Below are 20,857 nucleotides of genomic sequence, written 5' to 3'. Positions count from 1 at the left end.
TATCAATCAAACAATGATTACATAAACAACTGTCCCTTTAATAATCACATTATTTTGGCAAAATTAAATTATAAAAAATTTAAAAACACTTTGGTAGAAATCAGTTGATTATTACATGACTAATTGATCTCTCCCTCTGTAGTTACATGTAATAAAGAAATGTCCCACTTTCCTTGTTACAATAATGAATAAAAAAAAAGAAATATATCATTACAAAAAATTCTTAAGAAGTCACTAGTCTACATATGAATTTCTGAAAAATCTTCAATACTTTTAAATTTGAATTTGAATATTGTGACAGATAGATGTGTTATGACAATGGTTTACCTGCTGGAATATCATGCAGTGCAAACAGACCCACACGGACATCACCATTTACAGTCCATTTCTGTGTCTCACAGTTAGGTTGACAACTATGGTTCATAAACCGGGACAAGTTTCCTTTAGGTCCAGCATCTATTATTCTGTAATTTAAAATTTTTTATTAGATGAGTAAACTGAATTTCTGTTAAATTATTTTTGAAAGATATCTAATCCTGTTGAACCATGACCATTAGGCAAGATTTCCCAAGCTTGATACATTTTTTTGTGTACATATATTTCTCTTACTGGCAATCTCAATTAATCACAAATTATATTACAATTTAAATAGAGAAAATAAGAAAGTATACGGTTTGGGCAATCAAAAGTGCATAGCAAAGCAATAAGAAATTGCCTTTATATTTTATCGCATGACAACTAAAATTAACATTCAGAAGTAATCAACCTCTTGTTATATAATATTAAAATACAGAAATATGTCAGCACCCAAGGAACACAAAAAAAGAAAGACATCTAGAGGTAAAATTAGTCTTCAACAATAGACAAAGTGTCTTTTCAAAATGACCAGCATATAATTGGTATAAAAAGATGTGAACAAATTCAACAAGGAAAATTAAACATAAAGCTAGACCGATATTTCAAAGCTAACAAAGATGGCAACCAATTGTAATTCACTCAGGTATACTTTTTTCCTCAATCTCCTTAACATTTATATCATTCTTTTTTACCATGTATTGCCAAATGTTAATGTTTTATGTACTGTAAATTCAGATATTATTGTGTGCATTTATTTTTGTGATTTTTAATGAATGGACAAAAATGAGAGATTAATTTTTGCAATTTCAGGAAAAGCTGCATACCGATATGTACATGTATCATATATGAGAATGCGAGTTTTTATTTTTGCGATACTCACCCATTCGCATTAATAAAAACATCGCAGTAATTTCTGAATTTACAGTAATATTGAGAAACAAACCTTTTATTATCTAATGTTAACATGTAGAAATTCATCACATTATCATCATGTGCTTGTTTTATTCTCTTTTTAACCTCGTCTTCGTCAATTAAATCACCAACATATTCATTAACAAACTGTCCCTGAAATTGTAAACGGTAAATTAACATATTCTGCAGCAGTAAAAGGATATAAAGGTAAGATGTGTAAGTATTCTTAGGAAGATGTACATAAACTGCTTACTCAAAATAATAAAAAAAAATACCATTGTTTAGTTAAGGGCATTACTTAAACTAGTAATTTTCAAAATAACCTATACAAGTTATATTGAAAACAAGGTTGTTTCAAATATTACTTATATATCATGAATAAGTAACTTCTGTTAATATTATTTCTATAGGTGTCCATTCATACAGGTTTTACAAGCTTTAACAAATTTTCACATCTGGTTATTTTCCCCATGCAGTATAAAACTATTTAAATCCTCCTGAAACACTAATTGCCTTTCTGATGCCACACTTCTTGGTCATAGATTGGTCTCTTGGGGCTATTAAAATAACATTTTCTTTCAAAATCTTAGAGATGAACAAATATAAATGGATGGAACCTTGTGATTTAATTAAGACTTGAAGTTATTTATAATTTGAAATATTTATCAAAAACAATTACATATGTTCCTTAAATAATTGTGCTTAGTTTTTCGCTTAGTTTTTCGAAGATGTATAAAATAATTTATAAAAGTAATATTTTTGTCATTATTTTTAAAGTAATCTCTCTATACTCATCTCAAGTTGGATAAATACTTAATTTTACTTAATGAAATGATGAAAAAATTCTTAAAAACTACATTTAGTCCACTTTTGACATTTAAAATAACAATTGAGATTATATCAAATAATTTAAAAAAACAAAAAATACCTATTAATATAAGTAACTAAAAAAAATAACTTGTTTAGTATCGCCCCCTGACTGTTGTTTGTGTCTTCATAACTTTTATGTAGCATATTATATAATATAAACTATATTTAAATCATATCATCTAATTATAAAATTTGAGAATTTTTTTATTATAAAAAAAGAAATGATTATTTTAAAAATATAATAATTGTATATTTTTTGTTAAAGACTTTCACTTTTTGTGGAGACATGAGATTTCTTTCCAAGCATTACACAGTACTGTTGAAGAATTTCTAATCTATTCTATAGTTTTGTAAAATTTCAGGCAAAATGTATTTGAATAGATTAGATGTTTACACAGGTGTTAATTGAGCTTCCTCTATAATGCTCTACTTTCCTTATTATAGAAGTGGTGTAGATTTGATTGACATCTTAATGGATCATGATAATTATTTTCACATAAACTGCAGAGAAGAGCCTACTGAAAAAGCTCTGAGCATCCTCCGAGCATGCTCGGAGCTTCCTCATAAGAATAAATCTATGATCCCTAAAGATTGGTTGAATTCTGTTAAACCTTTTCCAAGGAGTTGTGAACTAATATTGGCCTACTTTAGGTGCTATCTATAGTTAATATAGTCAATCCAGAGGTCACCAAAATTAACTTTGTAAAATGGCCGCGATTGTGGCAAGGCCATTTGTTTAAACTGAAAATTTATTTTTTACTCCCAACATATTCATATAATTATCTAAAACACAACCAGCTGCATTTACCTGATGTTGTTGCTTATTTCTATATTATTTAGGCTGAATAATGTGATCCACATCAGAAATATGGCTGATCGTATTGTACTATATTTCATTGGTGACGTCATTATGTTAGAACCAAACGGTTGACTTTTTTCATTTGAGAGTTACTTATACATGTAAGTCTTTTTTAGATGAAATATGCAACTGGCGTACGCTATTAGGTCCGAGGACACACTTATCGTTCTTAGATTTTCGTTGTCTACAAATATAGTCCTTAGTGTGGACAGTGTATAACTTGCAAATTTTTTTAATACACTTTCCAAATTTATTTCTTTATATTTTATGCATGAAATATTAAGTAAGGGGATGAAATTACATGTTAATAAAATTTGGGTGCTGAATCTTTATGTTAAGTAGTGATTTGGTCCAGTTAAAAAAGGTCAAAAACTAGTATGTCTGAAGCTGTCAAATTGAATTTTAGACCTCCTTAACATAGAATTGTCAATATTTTGAGTTAGAGCTGGTAGACTTTTCTATAATTTTGATATTATTTGTCCCAATAGTAGTACACTACACTGTAAAAATCGTTTTGAGATAGAGCAGGTGCGATTTTTTTAATTTGACTTTATTGTCTAAAAGAAATGCACTACGAAATAACTGTGTTCTTGGGCCAATTTTAATCCTGGTATCTATGATGAGTTATTTAGCGAACTCTGAACTTTCAACACCGCCATGTTTAGAAAATTTAAACTCAGGGAATGCATTTTGGCAATTTATTGTCTAGACATGCGCACTAATTCGACCTTAACTAAACTATGGTAAACGCTCGAAGTAGGCCATTAAGTGTGACTAGACAGACGATGCAAAATGACAGAAGTTATCCTTATGTGTCACAAGCAATGTGTAAACTCAACTCAATAACCTGAATCAAGTCTGAAGGAAAATAATTAGTCTGTATGGTCATTCAAAAAGGTACGAAAGTCTATTTAGGACCTCCAAAAATAATAAATTGAATTTGAGATCACAAATTAAAATAATCATGATCATGGATTAAAATTATATCAGGAATTGTAGAATTTATGTTTAAATTTGTGATAGTTTGCGATGGATTAAATATTTATCAGTATGCATTTGAAAAAGTATCAAGTTAATCTAATACCTCTGATGCTTGGCAAGACCTTACCTTTTTAACAGAAACATTTGTCTTTAGTCCCCATCCTTTATTAGGAACTTTATAAGGTTCTGAATCTGGATATTCCCGTTTCTGGTATCTCTGATTCTGACATTTCTCTCCGGCTGGGCAAACAGCTGGATGGCATTCATACATTAACATTCTGTTGAGACAATCAGTGTCAGAACTACAAGGATTATCTTGTTCTGGCTTACACTCACACCTAGGAATTTCTGTCAAATCAGCTTTGTAGATCTGTACACTGCCTATTGGAACATTTGTCTGTAAAGATATAAAGCAGGTAAGTTAGCTTGACAGAACTTAAACGTTCATATGTGTGACAATTTTGTAAGTTTGAGGCATTTAAAGTTAGTCTTGCATTATACAGATTTCTGTGATTCTGACATAAAGTTTATGTTACCATTTAAAGATATTTTTTTTCCATTTCATATACATTTTCTGATCCAACAAATTTGCATAAAGACATCAAAACCTTAATCTTTGTACAGTTAATTAAAAAATACTGTGAATAAGTCTGTGATTCATCTCATTTTCACAGATACTAATCGTGTGTTTATAGCCAAATTCGCCAAGATTTAATTTCACAATTTTCAACTTGTTGATAATTCAACTTAACATATTCATACTATTTTTCTAGTTGTCCCGTAAAAATTGCTTGCAAAAATTAGTTTAATAGAATGTACATTTATTAAACTGAATCATACAAAGTTTACTAAATGTTATATTGATAGATGTTATATTGAAATATGCATCATTAGCATGAAAAAAGTGAGAGTAATCTGAACTGAGTTTCAACTGAAATAAAATTATCACATTCACTACTGAATTTACAGTAAGGCCAATATATATCAGTTTTTATACAGTAAATTTTGTACGAAAGGTGCAATAAATACCTTTTTATACCTCCTTGTAAAGAAGTAATTGTGTGCAGAAATAATGCTAAAGTACGTATAAACCTTTACCTTTACATATTTAAATGGTGCTGGTTTTCTGTCTTGTCTTTCTTTTTCAACTTGTTCTTTGTTGGCTTTCACTGCCTTCCATACTTTGAATGCCTCTGTTGCTTCATAAACACCTAAAACATTAACATGGCATTAGTCCTGATTGAATCTTTTATTGACCCAAAAAATTGCATTTTTTATCACCTTTGGAAGTCATACAGCAACTATTTCTTTACTCCAACAGTTAAAAATAAGAAAAACAATAAAAATTGGTGGAAACTTTTCAAAAATGTAAGAAAACAATTCCCTCTAAAAGAGGCATCAAATTTAACATCTCCATTCAGACAGGACATAGCTGCAATTTTATGCATCCTGCATAACCAAAATGATGCCCCACTTTGGCAAGGGTTTAACTGTCTGTCAAAAGACCAAAGTTACCATATTTCACCCTTGGTGTTATTTCATCTAGAAGACACATAAGAGAATTTTCAATTTCAACTGACAAGTAAGTTGAACCCTAATTAAAAGCACACCATCATTCGTCAGTAATATATTATCTGAAATTTTTCATTGATCAAATATGTATAATATATATGTGCAGTGTATTTGGAGAACTTGCATAAGAATGCTCAATCCAGTCTGAAATGTATTAGCTAAGGAAAGAAAAAGATCAAATTAAAGTATATATGCAATTTTATTCCAACTAGATAAAACAATTATTTGTTTACCTTTGCTAAATATCTTGGCTAAATGCTTATTTGCTGTGTTTTCTTTTGAGGCTTTGTCACCTTCTTGGAATGCAAAACACCTGCAAGATAATGGGTGAAAAACATGAAAAAAGGTGTAAAAATTGGCACAGCCAATAAATCCTCCCCATATATCTCTGGTAGAAAAGCAAAAATAAGAAAAGCCTGAACTAGTCAACACAGTGTGTTTGGAGGAGCAAGAATAACACCAATTTCATGTAATAATACCTTTCTAGTGACTCAATAATAATAGGCTTCCAAGTAACCTAATATTATTATCTGGTAATTATTTTGTTTTCCAATTGTTACAAAATTGTAAAACCCTCAATGAAATAATTAAACAAGGTTGAGGCAAGTCAAGACTCTGGGACTAGTAATTATTACAATGGGAACATCAATTCAGACATGCATTTCATGGTAAATTGAAAAGTTATTAAGTCCTACTCCAAAGCGAACTTTAGTTAATCTCTTCATCTCAGAAAGATTGAAACTTTAACTTAACCTACAGTTTATGGTACCTAGTAATGAGCTCTTACTCCAAAGAAAATTTCAGTTATCATCCTTAATCTGTTTATGACAGACAAATATGCCATGATAAGACCACTTCAAAAAAAATCCAGGTAGCTTAATAAAATGTTCTGAAAAGCTCAATTAATAGCAAATTTCTAACACCTATTTCAAGGCAAATTTTTTTAGAAAAATTAATTTGTCTAAAGTGTGGAAGCAGTGTATATGGAGAACTTGCATAAGAATGCGGAGTCCGTCTGAAAATGATTTTTCTGTTTTGCTACATTACCTTCCTTTATGGATCCAGTAATAATCTTTAGAACCAAAAAACTGTACAGGAAATTCTCCAACACCATGAGCTTTGTGTTGTATATTGTGTGGAACATTGGCAGGATGACAGACTTGACATGGCCACCATCTGTGAAAGAAATTTTGAGCACATTTAATGTTGTAACAAGCAGAAGTTTATTTTTAAAATCCTAATCACAGACTTTGGTAGTCTCCTTTAATTCAACACTGAACTTGTCTACTTATGCCAATTTACAGCTAGGCATATGGCTTGTTGAAGACCATTTGTGGACAGACATCTTTTGGCTCTTTTGGATTGCTCTCTCCTCAACGTACGACCCTCATCTCCTTTTCTTTCATATCTGTAAGGGGTGTCCTGGAAACATTTAAGGAGGAGGGATTCGAAAAGGACTTTTTCTTTTGCCTGGCCATGCATAAAATTTTCAATGTTTCCTAGAATTGCTCCGGCTTAAATAGCCATCACCCCATAAATTTTAAAAGAAGTTGCCTTTCTACCCTAAACTTACTTTATCATATACATGTAGCTCATAATTATCAAAAGACATTCAGGTCTCATATCATCTGCAAGATGTTGGATATTTTGTTCATTACTTATAAAGACACAATAGCAATTTTAAATATAAACATCAATATAAGCTGTGGTTAATTCAAGCACCATTGACTGCTTCTGTATCAACTTCATTTTTCCTTTTGTCTTATTACACTTTTAAAAATCTAAATTTTTAAGAAAATAGTCTTGGAAAGTTTATTTACTTTAAATACAACTGAATACCTGTATGTTCCTAACTTGACCCATACAATATCACCATATAATGGTCTTTTCCCAGCAGCACACTCAGCACAATAAAAGCTTCCTTCGGTTGATTTAATCTTTACACAATCTGCATGGAAAGCTGCTGGACAACTCTCACAACAGATTAATGAACCACCTGTGAAATGATAGATATAAAGCATATCATATGATAGAAACAAGAATGCACGTGTGTTGTGGCAAGCATACTTCCGCATGTAATTCAAAGTATCAGAAAACAGGAAGTAGCTGTCTGTCAGATCTGAAAAGCCCGCACACTTTACAACTCATCACTGTTGAGTTGCTGACCAAATATAGTCATTCTATTTTGTAGTTTCTGATAAAAGAGTGACACATTTTGTTATAAGTACATTCAACATACTTTTGATATAAAACTTAAATTGGACGTTAACCAACCAACAAGTAACCAATCAATAAAACTTAAATTGATAGGTGGTTTATGACCTGTAAAACCCATTTAGTATTATTTTCTATTCACAATAGACCAAGGTAAGTGTATAGTCAAGATGACAACCTGATAGAAGGCATACAAAACTTAACAGTTAATCAGAATATGCATTGACAAGTGCAATTTTATATTATATAAGAATCAAAGTGCTTGTGAGTATTGAAGGGTAAAAATTGTATTCATTTTGCAGTGGGAAATACAAATGAAACATTGCATTGTATAAAGCATTGGAATGCAATACTTAAAACTCATACTATGAATTCCTGTATTTCCTAATTAAAACAAGTGAATCTGTGAGCTACTGCTCACTAATGATACCCCTGCCCCACTAAAAGTATAAGGTAAACAGGAAGTTGTTGAGTGATGAATCTGAAAACGCATCACACAGTATAGCTAACTCATATGAACCCCGACAACAAATTTCAGAAATCCTTGTAATGTAGTTCCTGAGAAAGATGTGACGAAAAAAATTCATGGGACGGACGGACGGACAGACAGAGGTAAAACAGTATAACCCCACTTTTTTAAAGCGGGGGTATAATAAAAACATGGAAAGATATAAAAGTGTTTGACAATCAATGAGTTTTCAAGGACGTCAAGCAAAGAGCGTCTTTCAATATTTGAAACCGTTTCTATACAACCTTTTTGAATATTTGAACTAAAAGTCTAAATACCAAAAGGCACACATGGAAAATTGCTGCAGATCGGTAAAACTGTAACTTATTAAATGAGAAGCTCAGAATGATCTTAAGAAAGTATTTTGAAATTTTACTTAACAAGTAAGAGCAGCAGATAGGTTTATTCTTTTGATAGAAAAACGAATTTTCCAGGTGGGAAATTACTGTCAGACTGCAATGATCTGCAATGTCAACTTCACATGTAATATTATTCTCTCCCCGGGAAACAGGAAAAGGAATTTTTAACGCCCTGGGATGATTGTTGGCATTTTGATTTAACATTACTGAAGGTATAACAAAGGGACACATTGCAATGATGAACATGTTGGTTGTTTTACAATAATTACACTAGAAACAGCAGCATATTTTTATATTACTAAGTATGGTGGTTATCAGACTTACCATTGTTACAAGAGAAACACCAGGACACATTTACATGACTATGTACAGCCTTATTTGACTTTGATGGTTTGAAATGTTTAGGACAAACAATATTATAACCAGGCAAATTTATACTTCCAGCTCCTATACAGAATTCTCCTACATGGTATGCTGTAGGACATCTTACACAACGCAATAATCTGGCACCTGAAAAAAACAACAAATAAATAGTTCAAATCTTAACTTTTTGTATTTGGTTTTTCTCTGTCATTTTTGTTATTTTCTTTTTAACAAACACACATTAGAAATTTTTTTTGTTATTTTCTTTTTAACGAACACAAATTAGAAAAAAATTAAAGTTTTAGACAACAAATTAAAGGAAAAATTTAATAGCACTTAATAATGCTTGGTTATAAAATAGTCCAGCTGAAACACTTAGTGATTTCATTGTAACAGTTTTTTTAAATTGCAAGGGTGGTTCCCAGTTAGAATGCTAGCCTTGAGTGTTGGATGCCTGTGTTTGATACCAAGCTCATGCAACCGATGTATTTGAAATTATTTTTTTGTAGTTTCTAAGGCAAGCACATGGAATTTAGGAGTAAGGGCTAAGACTGCTTGGCTTGGAATCATTAAAATGCATCTTAGTAGGGGGAACTTATTTCTGTAGACAGTTACCTTACGAGTTAAATAACCAAAAATTCATGGTCAATTTATTTATGTACAAAACAGGGCTCAAGATCCATATCACAGTAACAACTTTATTTGCATGTAAAATCTGTCACTGGAGTTGTGTAATTAATCCATATCATAATACTACATCTATCAAGACAAAATTGTAAATTCCTAAATAATTGGCACATTTAATCGGGAAAATACTTTGGCTGACAGTGTTCTCCCCAGGATTTTAGGATAGCACCAGGGTAACGTGTGTGGACAGCTTGGTGAAATGATTCATACTATCAGTTGTGTTGCGTCGCGTCGCTTAGCTATATTTCTAGTTACTGTAGTTTTTATGTCTCTTGTTTTGTTTTAATACTGTGGTACTGTATTATGTATAGACATTGAGTCAGAAAATTATTGGTAAAAAAGAAGTAAATAAAAAAACAGTTTGTTTACTTTAATACTTTTTTAAAATAAATAAAACATTATTCATTACAAAATATTCATCTAAATTTAAAATAATTGAATCTTTTATAAAATCCATGATCAATAAATTAAAAAGAGAACAAAAATGTTCAATTTAAAAAACTTTCTAGTTTCTAGAAAGAAAGTTGTTGTAATATGTGAAAGGATTCCTGTCATAAGGAGATATAAAATTTACAAGAACAAATATTGTTTTATCATTTGAACCAGTATCTATCTTAAATTTAAATAAAAAGAAATTTTTCATAAATTTTTAAACATTTTGCCATAGATTTCATGTAAATAATAACCTTTCTTGTCTTTGGTGATAATCAAACATATATACAGACTTAATACTGCACTCAAATCTAAATCTTTATTTGTCATGATCCATTTATAAAGAATTCCTAAATCTATAAATTTATTTTAGGTCTATAGATCTATAAGTAACCATATTCAATGACAACAACAAAGTCTCCCTATTTTTCCTGCCTTAATGACAGGAAGTAGATATAAATAGATTTAACATGTGTTTATGGATAAAATTTGCAAGATTACTTCTGTTATTCATTAATTATGGATATAGATATCCAGTTTGAAGGTACAGTCATTTATTTTATTTATAAAATAGAATAGATTGCAATTAATTGTAAATACACTTGAATATGCTACGTGAACTAACTGGGTCATGTGATATGTACAGATGATAATATTTACTGGTTGACAGATACTATAGTTTGAAACCTGACTATCATGCAATAACTATGTCTTAATTAAAGATAATTTGGCCATGGTTTAGTCAGAGACAGATAATACTATAATATAAGAATTGAGAAATGTATAATTGTCAATTATCCGTTAATCAGCCAGCTTTATTATGTACAAAAACTGTACCGGCTTGTTTACAACTATCGGGTCGATACTGTTTGTGTACATAGTATTTTCCGACTTGTCACAGGTCAGCACTTGGGTGGTGAGTGAAGCCATAAAATATTTATCTGTGACCATAAAGTTATGATCTCTTAATTAAAACACAAAAGAATCGAGGTAAGACCGATAGCACCACGCTCAGAAATTATACATCGCAAGCCCGCGGTCCTTTAAGGGCCTGGGGAGAACACTGGGCTGATGTGCTACATTTTAAATGTGTATGTATAATTATAATTCACCAGAATGACAAGACACAGTGAATGAAACTGACCTAACATGTGTATGTAAATCTATCTTTATGAAAAATTATACAAACCTTTAGATGACTTGTCTTTTTTAGTTTGTTCAGCACAACAACTTTCACAGGCATGAAGTGGACATGTGAAATTTTTATTCTCACATTTAGCATACTGAAGAGATTTAACACAGTCCTCATGGTAAAATTTTCCACATTGTACAACGCCACACTTCTTCGTGTTTGTGTCAGCTTTCTTACACTTAAAACAGCTGTGATTTCCTGCAAAAACAAAGAAACAGTTTCCAACAAATGATCTTTGTACAATTTAAGGAATATAAATCTATTGAAGAAACTCTTTTGTTATCAATTATTCTATTCAAGGCATGGTAGACAACTTTTTCTTTCATTTGGTTGTCAAAGTTTATTATATTAACATGCACATTTTGAATCACAATGAAGCATTGCCTAAGCTTTCAAAATGCAGAAAATATAATAGTAGTTAAAAGCCCCTTTCAATAACAAACAACTTTTTAGTCTCATAACATAAATAACTGATACCTAAAATGAAAAATAAGATATGAATTTCTGAATGTCATTTGAGTGTAAAGATTAGTTATATTAAGGTCTGATCCATTCAGTGGTCGCAGTTGGTTGCTGTCTGTTATATGTTTTTCATTTGTGGTTCAGGCTGTAAGGTTTCTCATTTGAATGGTTTCATATTCTGTCACGTCTGGCCTTTCATAGTCGACTTTACAGTATGGGTGATGCTCAATGTTGAAGGCTGTACAGTGACCTATAGTTGCTTACATCCACTTCATTTGGTCTCTGGTAGATAGTTGTCTCATTGGCAATCATACCACATCTCATATTTTCTCCAAAATCCTTACATCAAATATATTTTAATACTTGATATCATAATAACTGCATACTGTGGATTCACTATTATTCCTGGGGTACACATTGACGAGGATTTCATGGGTATAGGGGTACCACAAACTAATATGTTCAACGAAGTACAAATTTTCTATATGCAGACTTTGGCAAAACCACAAAATAAAGTATCACCCAAGGGTGACTGGGGAATAGAAATATGGTCACTCGGTCTTCTTCCGACCGGCAGTAAAACGCTTGCCAAAGTTGGGCGTCCGTTTGGCTGTGCGGGCAGCCACGTCCGGTCAGAATGGGGACGTTAAATCTGATGCCTCGTGTAGAGAGTGCCACGCTCTTTGCACGTTAAGATCCCTTGCAACAACTCTTTGAGGGGTCCGTAGGTGGCCTGTTGCAAGTCAAAATTTCTGTCCCTATCCAATATACCCTCATTTTCCAGTGGCAGTCTAAATTTCCCCGACCATTATCCCGGATGGCCTCTATTACAAGACCTACCTATTGTATTTATTGTTAACTTGTTCTCGTCCTGAACATGCATGAAATATTTGCCACTGGACATTAAGCAACCAACAATCAATCAATCAAAAACAAAGAATCAACAATATCATATAATGCAATATATGTTAATTATTTGGAATACTGGTACCTGTTGTACATTCGTCACATTTAAAGTTTTCAGAAGCTGTTTCTTTCAGACCAAGACAATTAGCATGGAAGGTGCCCAAACAAGGACCAGTACAGTCTAACAAATCTCCATCTTTCTCACATATCTGACAGATCTTTTCTGCTTTTTGAGGACCAGAAGAGGCCAATTTCAAAATCTCAAACTCTGGTTCTTCATTTTCTAGATCAGTAGGTTTAGGAGCAGCACTCTTGGAATTTTCCTGAAATATAAAACATACAGAATGGGTTAAACTGAAATATTTATTAAAATAAAAATTATCAATTTAATTTTCTCCCAGTTTAGATAACTTGTTTCATGAAGTATGAACAATTACATTTTTACAATGTTTAAAACAATTGGCTTAGGCTTCTAGAGCATAATGGTTTTATTCCATGCATAGCTTAAATTTTTCTTATGATGTCATTTGATAGACAGCTGGGTTATTATTTTATTATTTTCCCCTGGAAGATCGAGGAAAACATTTTCTAATACTGGAATATGCCATTTCACTTTATTTCCATATTGGCTGATGTTTATGTTGACTATCTACAGTAAACCCACTTGTAATAGGATAATGTATATAGGTTTATCAAAGCAAAATATCTATTTGAATGAATGTAAATAAGTACCTGATCCTCTTCACTTGGTTCAACAGTTTCTTCTGTTTCCATTGGCTCAACCTAAAATATAGCATCAGAATACGTGTTATCTGTTCCCAAAAGAAAGATACTCTCTTGTATTAATATGGATGAAACTCAGAAAAGCAAGTTTGTGATTTTTTAAAATAATTATGTTATTATAACTTTTTTATATCTTGGTAAATCTTATTTGATTATTTAGTTTTTATTTGTACTGTACTCTTTTCAGTAATTATTATTTACAGATGGTATTTGACTACGGTTGATAATCTTGCTGTCTAATAATGCTATTTCAAAACTTTATTTTGTTAAATCCAGTTTCAAAGTACAATACAAACAAAAATCTGTATCAATAGGAAACTATGCCCTGATTGTACTTTTTTCAGTGAAAAAAATATAGTGAGATATTTCTATATTCAACAAGAAATGATTGTAACAGGATGCTGTTACGAAGTCTCCCAAACGAAGCTCCCATAATTCGTAATTCCCAGGGTCGCCTGACATTGGGCAAAGTCCAGTGAAAATTGGTTTGGTCCAGTAAAGTTATATGCATTAATGATGCCTGGGGACTAACCCTGTATATCATTCAAATCATCTTGGCATGACAAACCAGAATATATATGGTTTAGGGGTGGGGGGAACCCCTGGGGACTGACACTATACGTCATTCAAATGTTCAAGACATGACAAACAGGAATATATATGGTTTAGGGGTGGGGATCTCGACCATTTACAAGACACTAGAACATTGGGGGTGGGGGGAACCCCTGGGGACTGACCCTATACGTCATACAAATGTTCGAGACATGATGAACAGGAATATATATGGTATAGGGGTGGGGATCCAGACCATTTACAAGATATTAGAACTTTCTCAAAAGGCAGGGGGTCGGGATGACCCCTGGGGACTAACCCTGTATATCATTCAAACCATCTTCGCATAACAAACAAGAATATATATGGTTTAGGGGTGGGGATCTTGACCACTTACAAGATATTAGAACTTTCTTAAATGGCAGGGGGTGGGGGTGACCCCTGGGGACTAACCCTGTATATCATTCAAACCATCTTCACATGACAAACCAGAATATATATGGTTTAGGGGTGGGGATCTCGACCACTTACAAGATATTAGAACTTTCTTAAATGGCAGGGGGTGGGGGTGACACCTTGGGACTAGCCCTGTATTTCATTTGATGTGCTTTATCATGACAAACTAGAATATATATGGTTTAGGGGTGGGGATCTCGACCATTTACAAGATATTAGAACTTTCTCAAATGGCAGGGGGTCGGGATGACCCCTGGAGACTAACCCTGTATATCATTCAAACCATCTTCACATGACAAACCAGAATATATATGGTTTAGGGGTGGGGATCTCGACCACTTACAAGATATTAGAACTTTCTTAAATGGCAGGGGGTGGGGGTGACCCCTGGGGACTAGCCCTGTATTTCATTTGATGTGCTTTATCATGACAAACCAAAATATATATAGTTTAGGGGTGGGGATCTCGACCATTTACAAGATATTAGAACTTTCTCAAATGGCAGGGGGTCGGGGTGACCCCTGGGGACTAACCCTGTTTATCATTCAAACCATCTTAGCATGACAAACCAGAATATATATGGTTTAGGGGTGGGGATCTCGACCATTTACAAGATATTAGACCTTTCTCAAATGGCAGGGGGTCGGGATGACCCCTGGGGACTAACCCTGTATATCATTCAAACCATCTTAGCATGACAAACCAGAATATATATGGTTTAGGGGTGGGGATCTTGACCACTTACAAGATATTAGAACTTTCTTAAAAGGCAGGGATGACCCCTGGGGACTAACCCTGTATTTCATTTAATGTGCTTTATCATTTAGAACATTTTCAATTAAAAAGATTGTGTCTATCACAAACGGTTTTCAATTTATAATCAATTGAAAAATTTTTAAAATAAAATCCCATAGGGTTCTATAGTAAAACCCTCCTTTCTGTTTGCCCCCCAAAGTACCCCTTTATAAACCCCATTGCACAAACAAAACCCTGATTGCACCACTAGACATGTTAGTCTAACATATTGTGAAACCCTAAGTTAATCTGACAAGCGGTTTTGGAGAACGGGTGCGGACAAGTTCAAATTTAAAAGCGGCGGAAGAGGAAGAAGAAGAAGAGGAAGAAGAATAATAATAATAATAATAAGAACTGAGCAAAACCAATAAGTCTTCCCAAACTTCGTTTGGGAGACTTAATAAAATGTGTTATTGGGATCAAAACCCTAATTTGGCATATTATTTCTGAAGTTCACAGCATAATGATTTTTTAATGTGTACCAGAGCTCCAGATAAGATGCCTATTTGCGTGATCATGCAATACAAATAATTAAAAACCCAATGCAATTGCCCATTGCAGGGTTCAATAACCCAATTAATTCAAAGGAAAACCCAATTATATGCCAAAACCATGAGTTCTTAACGCTTTTATTCGCTATCGTTTGCGTTATTTACCCTTATCTGATTACAGTCGTCGCGTAAATCTATTTTTATAATATTTATAATTGGAAATGTCCTTTCGTTCTTAAAATAGAGCCCTGCATCAAGTAGCTGTAATGGGTCCCTGTTGGAATTTTCCGTTGCTCAAAAGGTACACATGTTTATGAAAACATTTCGATCTTCTCGGCGTTTATCCAATTAGCGTGTGACATGCTGTCATATTTTTTTGAATTGCTCTGGATTTATCATAACATACAATGAATTAAAACGAAAATAAATGTCCGATAAAAATATTGAATAGAAGCATGTTTTCGGCTTCTTTTTGATAGCTGAGGGAAAGTTATGATGATAACAAGACTCAGCTAGTGATTTTAGGAAGCGTCCATTGAACGCACGGGCGTGTTTGCGTACCTTAACGAGAACATTGCTATAGAACCATAAACACGGGGTTTCGTCAAAAACGAAATCAGTTGGAAAAAGTGAAAGGCCACATCAATTAAGACATGATATGTAGTTGGAAAGCATAGGAAACCAAAAGTTCTGATAAGGGACAACTTAACCCAGATTTATGTAAATTGAATTAAACAAAAACAGTTTATATATTATTTTTTTCATTTTAGTTGATGAATGAATACACATATCCGTTTTTTACGTCAAATTATGCAGCTTGACACTTTCTTTGTTTTGGTCTAATTGTTCTGGATGCTTAAGATAGTTGTCTTATTGGCAAGTGCAGTATAACATTGTCATTTATTTACTTGATGTTGCAGAATTATTTGTAAATTTAAGTTGAATGTGGTCTCCATCATTAAACCACCCTATAAATCTCAAGGTTTTGGGGTATATCTTAAATCTGGGAACTACTTTTTATTTTTTATTAAAAAGTAGATCTGGCAAAAAGGTGAAAGGTCTGGCAAAACTTTCTTACAGCACCTAAATTTCACATATATTACATAAAAATCTAAACACTTAGCCACACCTACCCCAACTATAAACTGTAGGGTGATCATATGGGATCTAGAAAGGCAATTAGTTACTGTCCAAATAGTGACACCAGCTGCAGTTTACATATTAAGTTTTGAGAAAATACAAAACTGACAGAAGGTTTAAAACGGGACACAAATTAAACATACAATTGCTTGTCAGTGAATAATCAAATAAAACAGCTAAGCACATATACAAAGAAAGAAACACATTTAAGATGGCAACACATCTGGGGTTGATATAATGTGATTATAACATGCCTAAATATTCAATATTGTGTTGATGAAAAAACCCAATACATTAAGGAGCTTGGTGGTGAAAAACCCAATTTGATATTTGCTTAAAGGGTGAATTGGAATTGATAATGCAATTAAAAAACTTGATCACCCAATTACATAAAAAAATGGTGGGTAAAAACCCCAATTTGTGAATTCTTATCTGGAGCTCTGGTGTACTAAGTTTAAAGTTGATGTTACCACAACTTCATTGTAAACTACCTCCACCAAACACTTAAAACTGATACTGGATGGACATAGACAAAAGCATAGATCGGAAAACATAATTAAAAATTTCTTAAATTACAATTAGTATTCAAATTGCTGTTAGGTATGTTAGTCTACTTATTTACTGCCCATATGAATTTCTCTTCCTTTTTTAGGAATGGGAGATTACTGTTTCTAATGCAATAATGTTGAATCAATGTTTCTGATTGGATGGCAATAAGCTTAAAATTCTCTATCTCCCTGTCTGTAACTAAGGAAGCTGACATTTTGAATTTCGGAATGTATTCACATGTAATTTCTTCAATAATAAGCAAAAAACTCACATTTTGCACCTAGAAATCTTCTTTTTATTACATTTTGAAGTGGAAAAGAAAGCAGAAAACACCTGGTGTTTACGTTTGATGCCGGAAGCATACATATGACGTCACCTAGTTATGGTGCCAAAGAAGATATCATTTCGCGGACTTTTCGTTTAATGAAAATTTTCCACTGAAATAACGACTAAAATTGAATGATTTGTTTATTTTGGATTAGAATAGAGATAACTGTATTGTATTTGAAGCTTATATGCATCTTTGCCCAAATATAACGAGATTGCACAATATTTGGGTTTTCTTCCTTTTAAAACATTAAGCTTAATGCAATTAGTTTAGGCTGTCTCCATCTGATTAGTATCTTATGTCTTGCCTAACAAAAATAGATTAAACTTAAAATAAAGTTGTACCTGATCACTAACAACAGGCTTTGTTTCTTTGACAGATTTTGAACGTTTGACCTTAGGAACTTTCTCTGGTTTTTCTTGCTCCTCTGGTTCTGTTGACTAAAACATACATGTATATGGTAGAATTAAAATTTTAACATTGTTCTTTAACACTAGAGTACAAAACACTCTCAAAAAATTAATACAGTAAAATGAGGGCAACAAAAAAATCTTTTTTAACTATAACAAATTCCATCTTTTGTCTTTGTATAAAACTGTACATGCATGTTTACCTTACATAACCTCAACTGAACTGTGAAACTGTTAAAACAACTTCAGTGATCCATACAGAAAACCATTTAAGGAAGATAAAAGGTAACAAATAATGCCCAGAGCCAAATATTTTTCATATTATCAACAAATTATGACAAGTCCATTTACTATGTTTTTGAAATTCAGTAAAATTAAATACACATGAATTCATCAGCAAAGTTCACACAAAAAAAACCAGTATTCTAATTCCCTATGCCTACAAGTTGAAACAAAAAGTCAACATGAACTATGCATTACACTTAAATAGTTAAGTGGATAGTTATGTTATATACAATTGTCATTAATTTTCACTCGCACTCAAGGACAAATATTACTTTTATTTAGTATTGTGAACCTAAAATTAAACATTACATTTTGAGCAAAGTAACAAATTTTAACAATTTTGTTTATTGAGTTGTCTCCCTTAGTTCATAATTATTGGTAAGAGATAGATTTGTGTGCCATGCACTACTTTTCTAAAATTTGTGAATTTTTTTAATAAAATGGTTTCTTGATAAATATGGTAATACACATTTACAGCAATTGGTAAATCAATTTATCTGTTTTAAATCATCAATAAATTGCTACATGGACATTGATATAACCTAAATAATTATCACCTCACTGCATAATGTGGATTCACACAAACATAGGTAGAGAAGATGGCAAAACAATAGCTAACCAGCCTGTGACTCTAAAGTTGCATTTAATGCAAACATAACCCAAAAACTAAATCAGTATTCACCTTTTGTGAAGATTTCTTCTTCTTTGCAACTTCTTCCTCTTCAGGTGCATCTTCTTCCATTTCTTCCATATCAATTTTTTTTGCTGTTGGTTTACTCATACGCTTCTTTTTAGGTTCTTAAATAGTTAAAATATCAATCAATGGCATCTGTTCAATAAAATATAAATGTATGGACAATAAATCTTATGTTCTAACTCATATGATTTTAAGCATACTTGTGTCATTCAGCTAAACCTAAAAATTATTAAATTTATTTTCCGCATAACAGGGCATTGTCCAGGAACCACAACTCTTAAATGGTACAATCTATTTTGTAGACCAGGCTATATCACCTTTCAGCAAGGACAAGAAAGAAAAAAAAAGTTTTCTGCTGGCAATCCAACAGGCATGGCAAAAACTACACAATTTACATACCTGGTTCATCAGAGGCAAACTTTGATTTATATCGAGCCTTTTGTTTTTGACTCATCATACACCATTGTTGTTTCATTAGGTCTGCAAGCATCTCTTCAGTAAAACTAGGATGTTCTTCCATCATTGTATCTTTATTTTTTTGACAAAATACTTCAAAACATCCTTCAATTTGTTGAACTTTGGGTGTATCTGTTTTTACTGGTGTTTCCTCCTCAGATACTTTCATCTTTTTTGGTTTTGGAATATTAGGAGAGTTAACATCTAAACTTAATTTTCTTTTTTGTACTTTAGAATCTTTAGTTTTTTCTTTAACAGGTAATGACATTCTCTTTTTACTTTTATCCACTTTTTTTTGTTCAGAACTTGATTCAACATCTCCATTTAGTGGGGTCACTTCAGCAGCGACCGGGGGTACATCAACAGGTTTGGGTTGTTCATAATCAAATATATATTTCTGTTTACGTTCATTTCTTGACAATGGCAATGCAGACTCAGCTTCCAGTATTGCTATATTCCAGGCTTTTAATCTACCAGGGTAAGTTTTATATAATTTTTCTAGTCTAGTACGATCAGACTTTTTCGCATTATCAAATGCTTGTTTCACATGTTCATCATAATCTTTCTTCCCTTTAAACTCCATCACTGATGAGCTATAAACCCATCCTCTTTCACATTCATCACCAAAATATTGCATGTGATACATCCTTGATTTCCCTATAAAACAAAAGTATTGAATTTACCTGTATATATTTATGTATTAAGATGTCCACATGGCAACAAGAACAGTGAGCAATCTAAAATTAATTGGTCATGTTACCTAGTTCATAACACATTACAATCACATGATCACCTAGAAAAGTTTGTGAAAAATTTCTGAAACTTTATACTTCCCTTCTTTCCAAGCACGTGCAATCGTATAATGAAGAATTTTCTAGATCTGTTTGATATTCATGCCATTGATTGAAAAAATATGTAAATCATCGTTTAACCTGTATTAGAATGATATTTTGTGGACAGAATCAGTCATCAAAAGGATTCTTCCCAGTGGCTACCTTGTTTCACTTTTCAATGTTGACACTATTTTCTTTTAATAACTAAACATGCCTAGCCCATGAATGTGCAAATGAGTTGAATTATTGACTTGCAAGCCAATAATACATCAGCAATGTTTTTGACCTTATTTTGAAAAATTGAATCAAGACGACTAGGAAGAGCAAAATATTATTTCACAACTCCAGTTCTATAAATGTTTGAAACAAAAACAAAACTGTGAAGCTTATGCCCTTTAAATAATACTT

The 20,857-nt window shown here is 32.3% G+C and overlaps 1 protein-coding gene across 1 annotated transcript in view; it reads right to left on the bottom strand.

Moving 5' to 3' along the window:
• The window catches only part of LOC127734305 (histone-lysine N-methyltransferase NSD2-like), a 35,887-nt gene that overhangs the window by 6,735 nt on the left and 8,295 nt on the right, over window positions 1-20,857 (bottom strand). Inside the window, exons 4-17 of the mRNA XM_052244129.1 lie at window positions 19,560-20,273; window positions 19,146-19,261; window positions 18,113-18,208; window positions 13,407-13,457; window positions 12,760-12,997; window positions 11,304-11,504; window positions 8,957-9,142; window positions 7,391-7,547; window positions 6,599-6,727; window positions 5,785-5,864; window positions 5,078-5,190; window positions 4,107-4,376; window positions 1,301-1,422; window positions 328-464 (exon numbers count right to left, since the gene is read on the bottom strand). Of these exons, the coding sequence (XP_052100089.1) occupies window positions 328-464; window positions 1,301-1,422; window positions 4,107-4,376; window positions 5,078-5,190; window positions 5,785-5,864; window positions 6,599-6,727; window positions 7,391-7,547; window positions 8,957-9,142; window positions 11,304-11,504; window positions 12,760-12,997; window positions 13,407-13,457; window positions 18,113-18,208; window positions 19,146-19,261; window positions 19,560-20,273 (2,610 nt within the window). The remainder of the gene's footprint in view (window positions 1-327; window positions 465-1,300; window positions 1,423-4,106; window positions 4,377-5,077; window positions 5,191-5,784; window positions 5,865-6,598; window positions 6,728-7,390; window positions 7,548-8,956; window positions 9,143-11,303; window positions 11,505-12,759; window positions 12,998-13,406; window positions 13,458-18,112; window positions 18,209-19,145; window positions 19,262-19,559; window positions 20,274-20,857) is intronic.

Source organism: Mytilus californianus, unplaced genomic scaffold (genome assembly GCF_021869535.1).
Source record: "Mytilus californianus isolate M0D057914Y unplaced genomic scaffold, xbMytCali1.0.p SCAF_3, whole genome shotgun sequence".
In the NCBI taxonomy this organism is placed as follows: Eukaryota; Metazoa; Mollusca; class Bivalvia; order Mytilida; family Mytilidae; genus Mytilus; species Mytilus californianus.
Note: the sequence above shows the minus strand (reverse complement) of the source record. Positions and strands in the feature narration are given on the sequence as shown.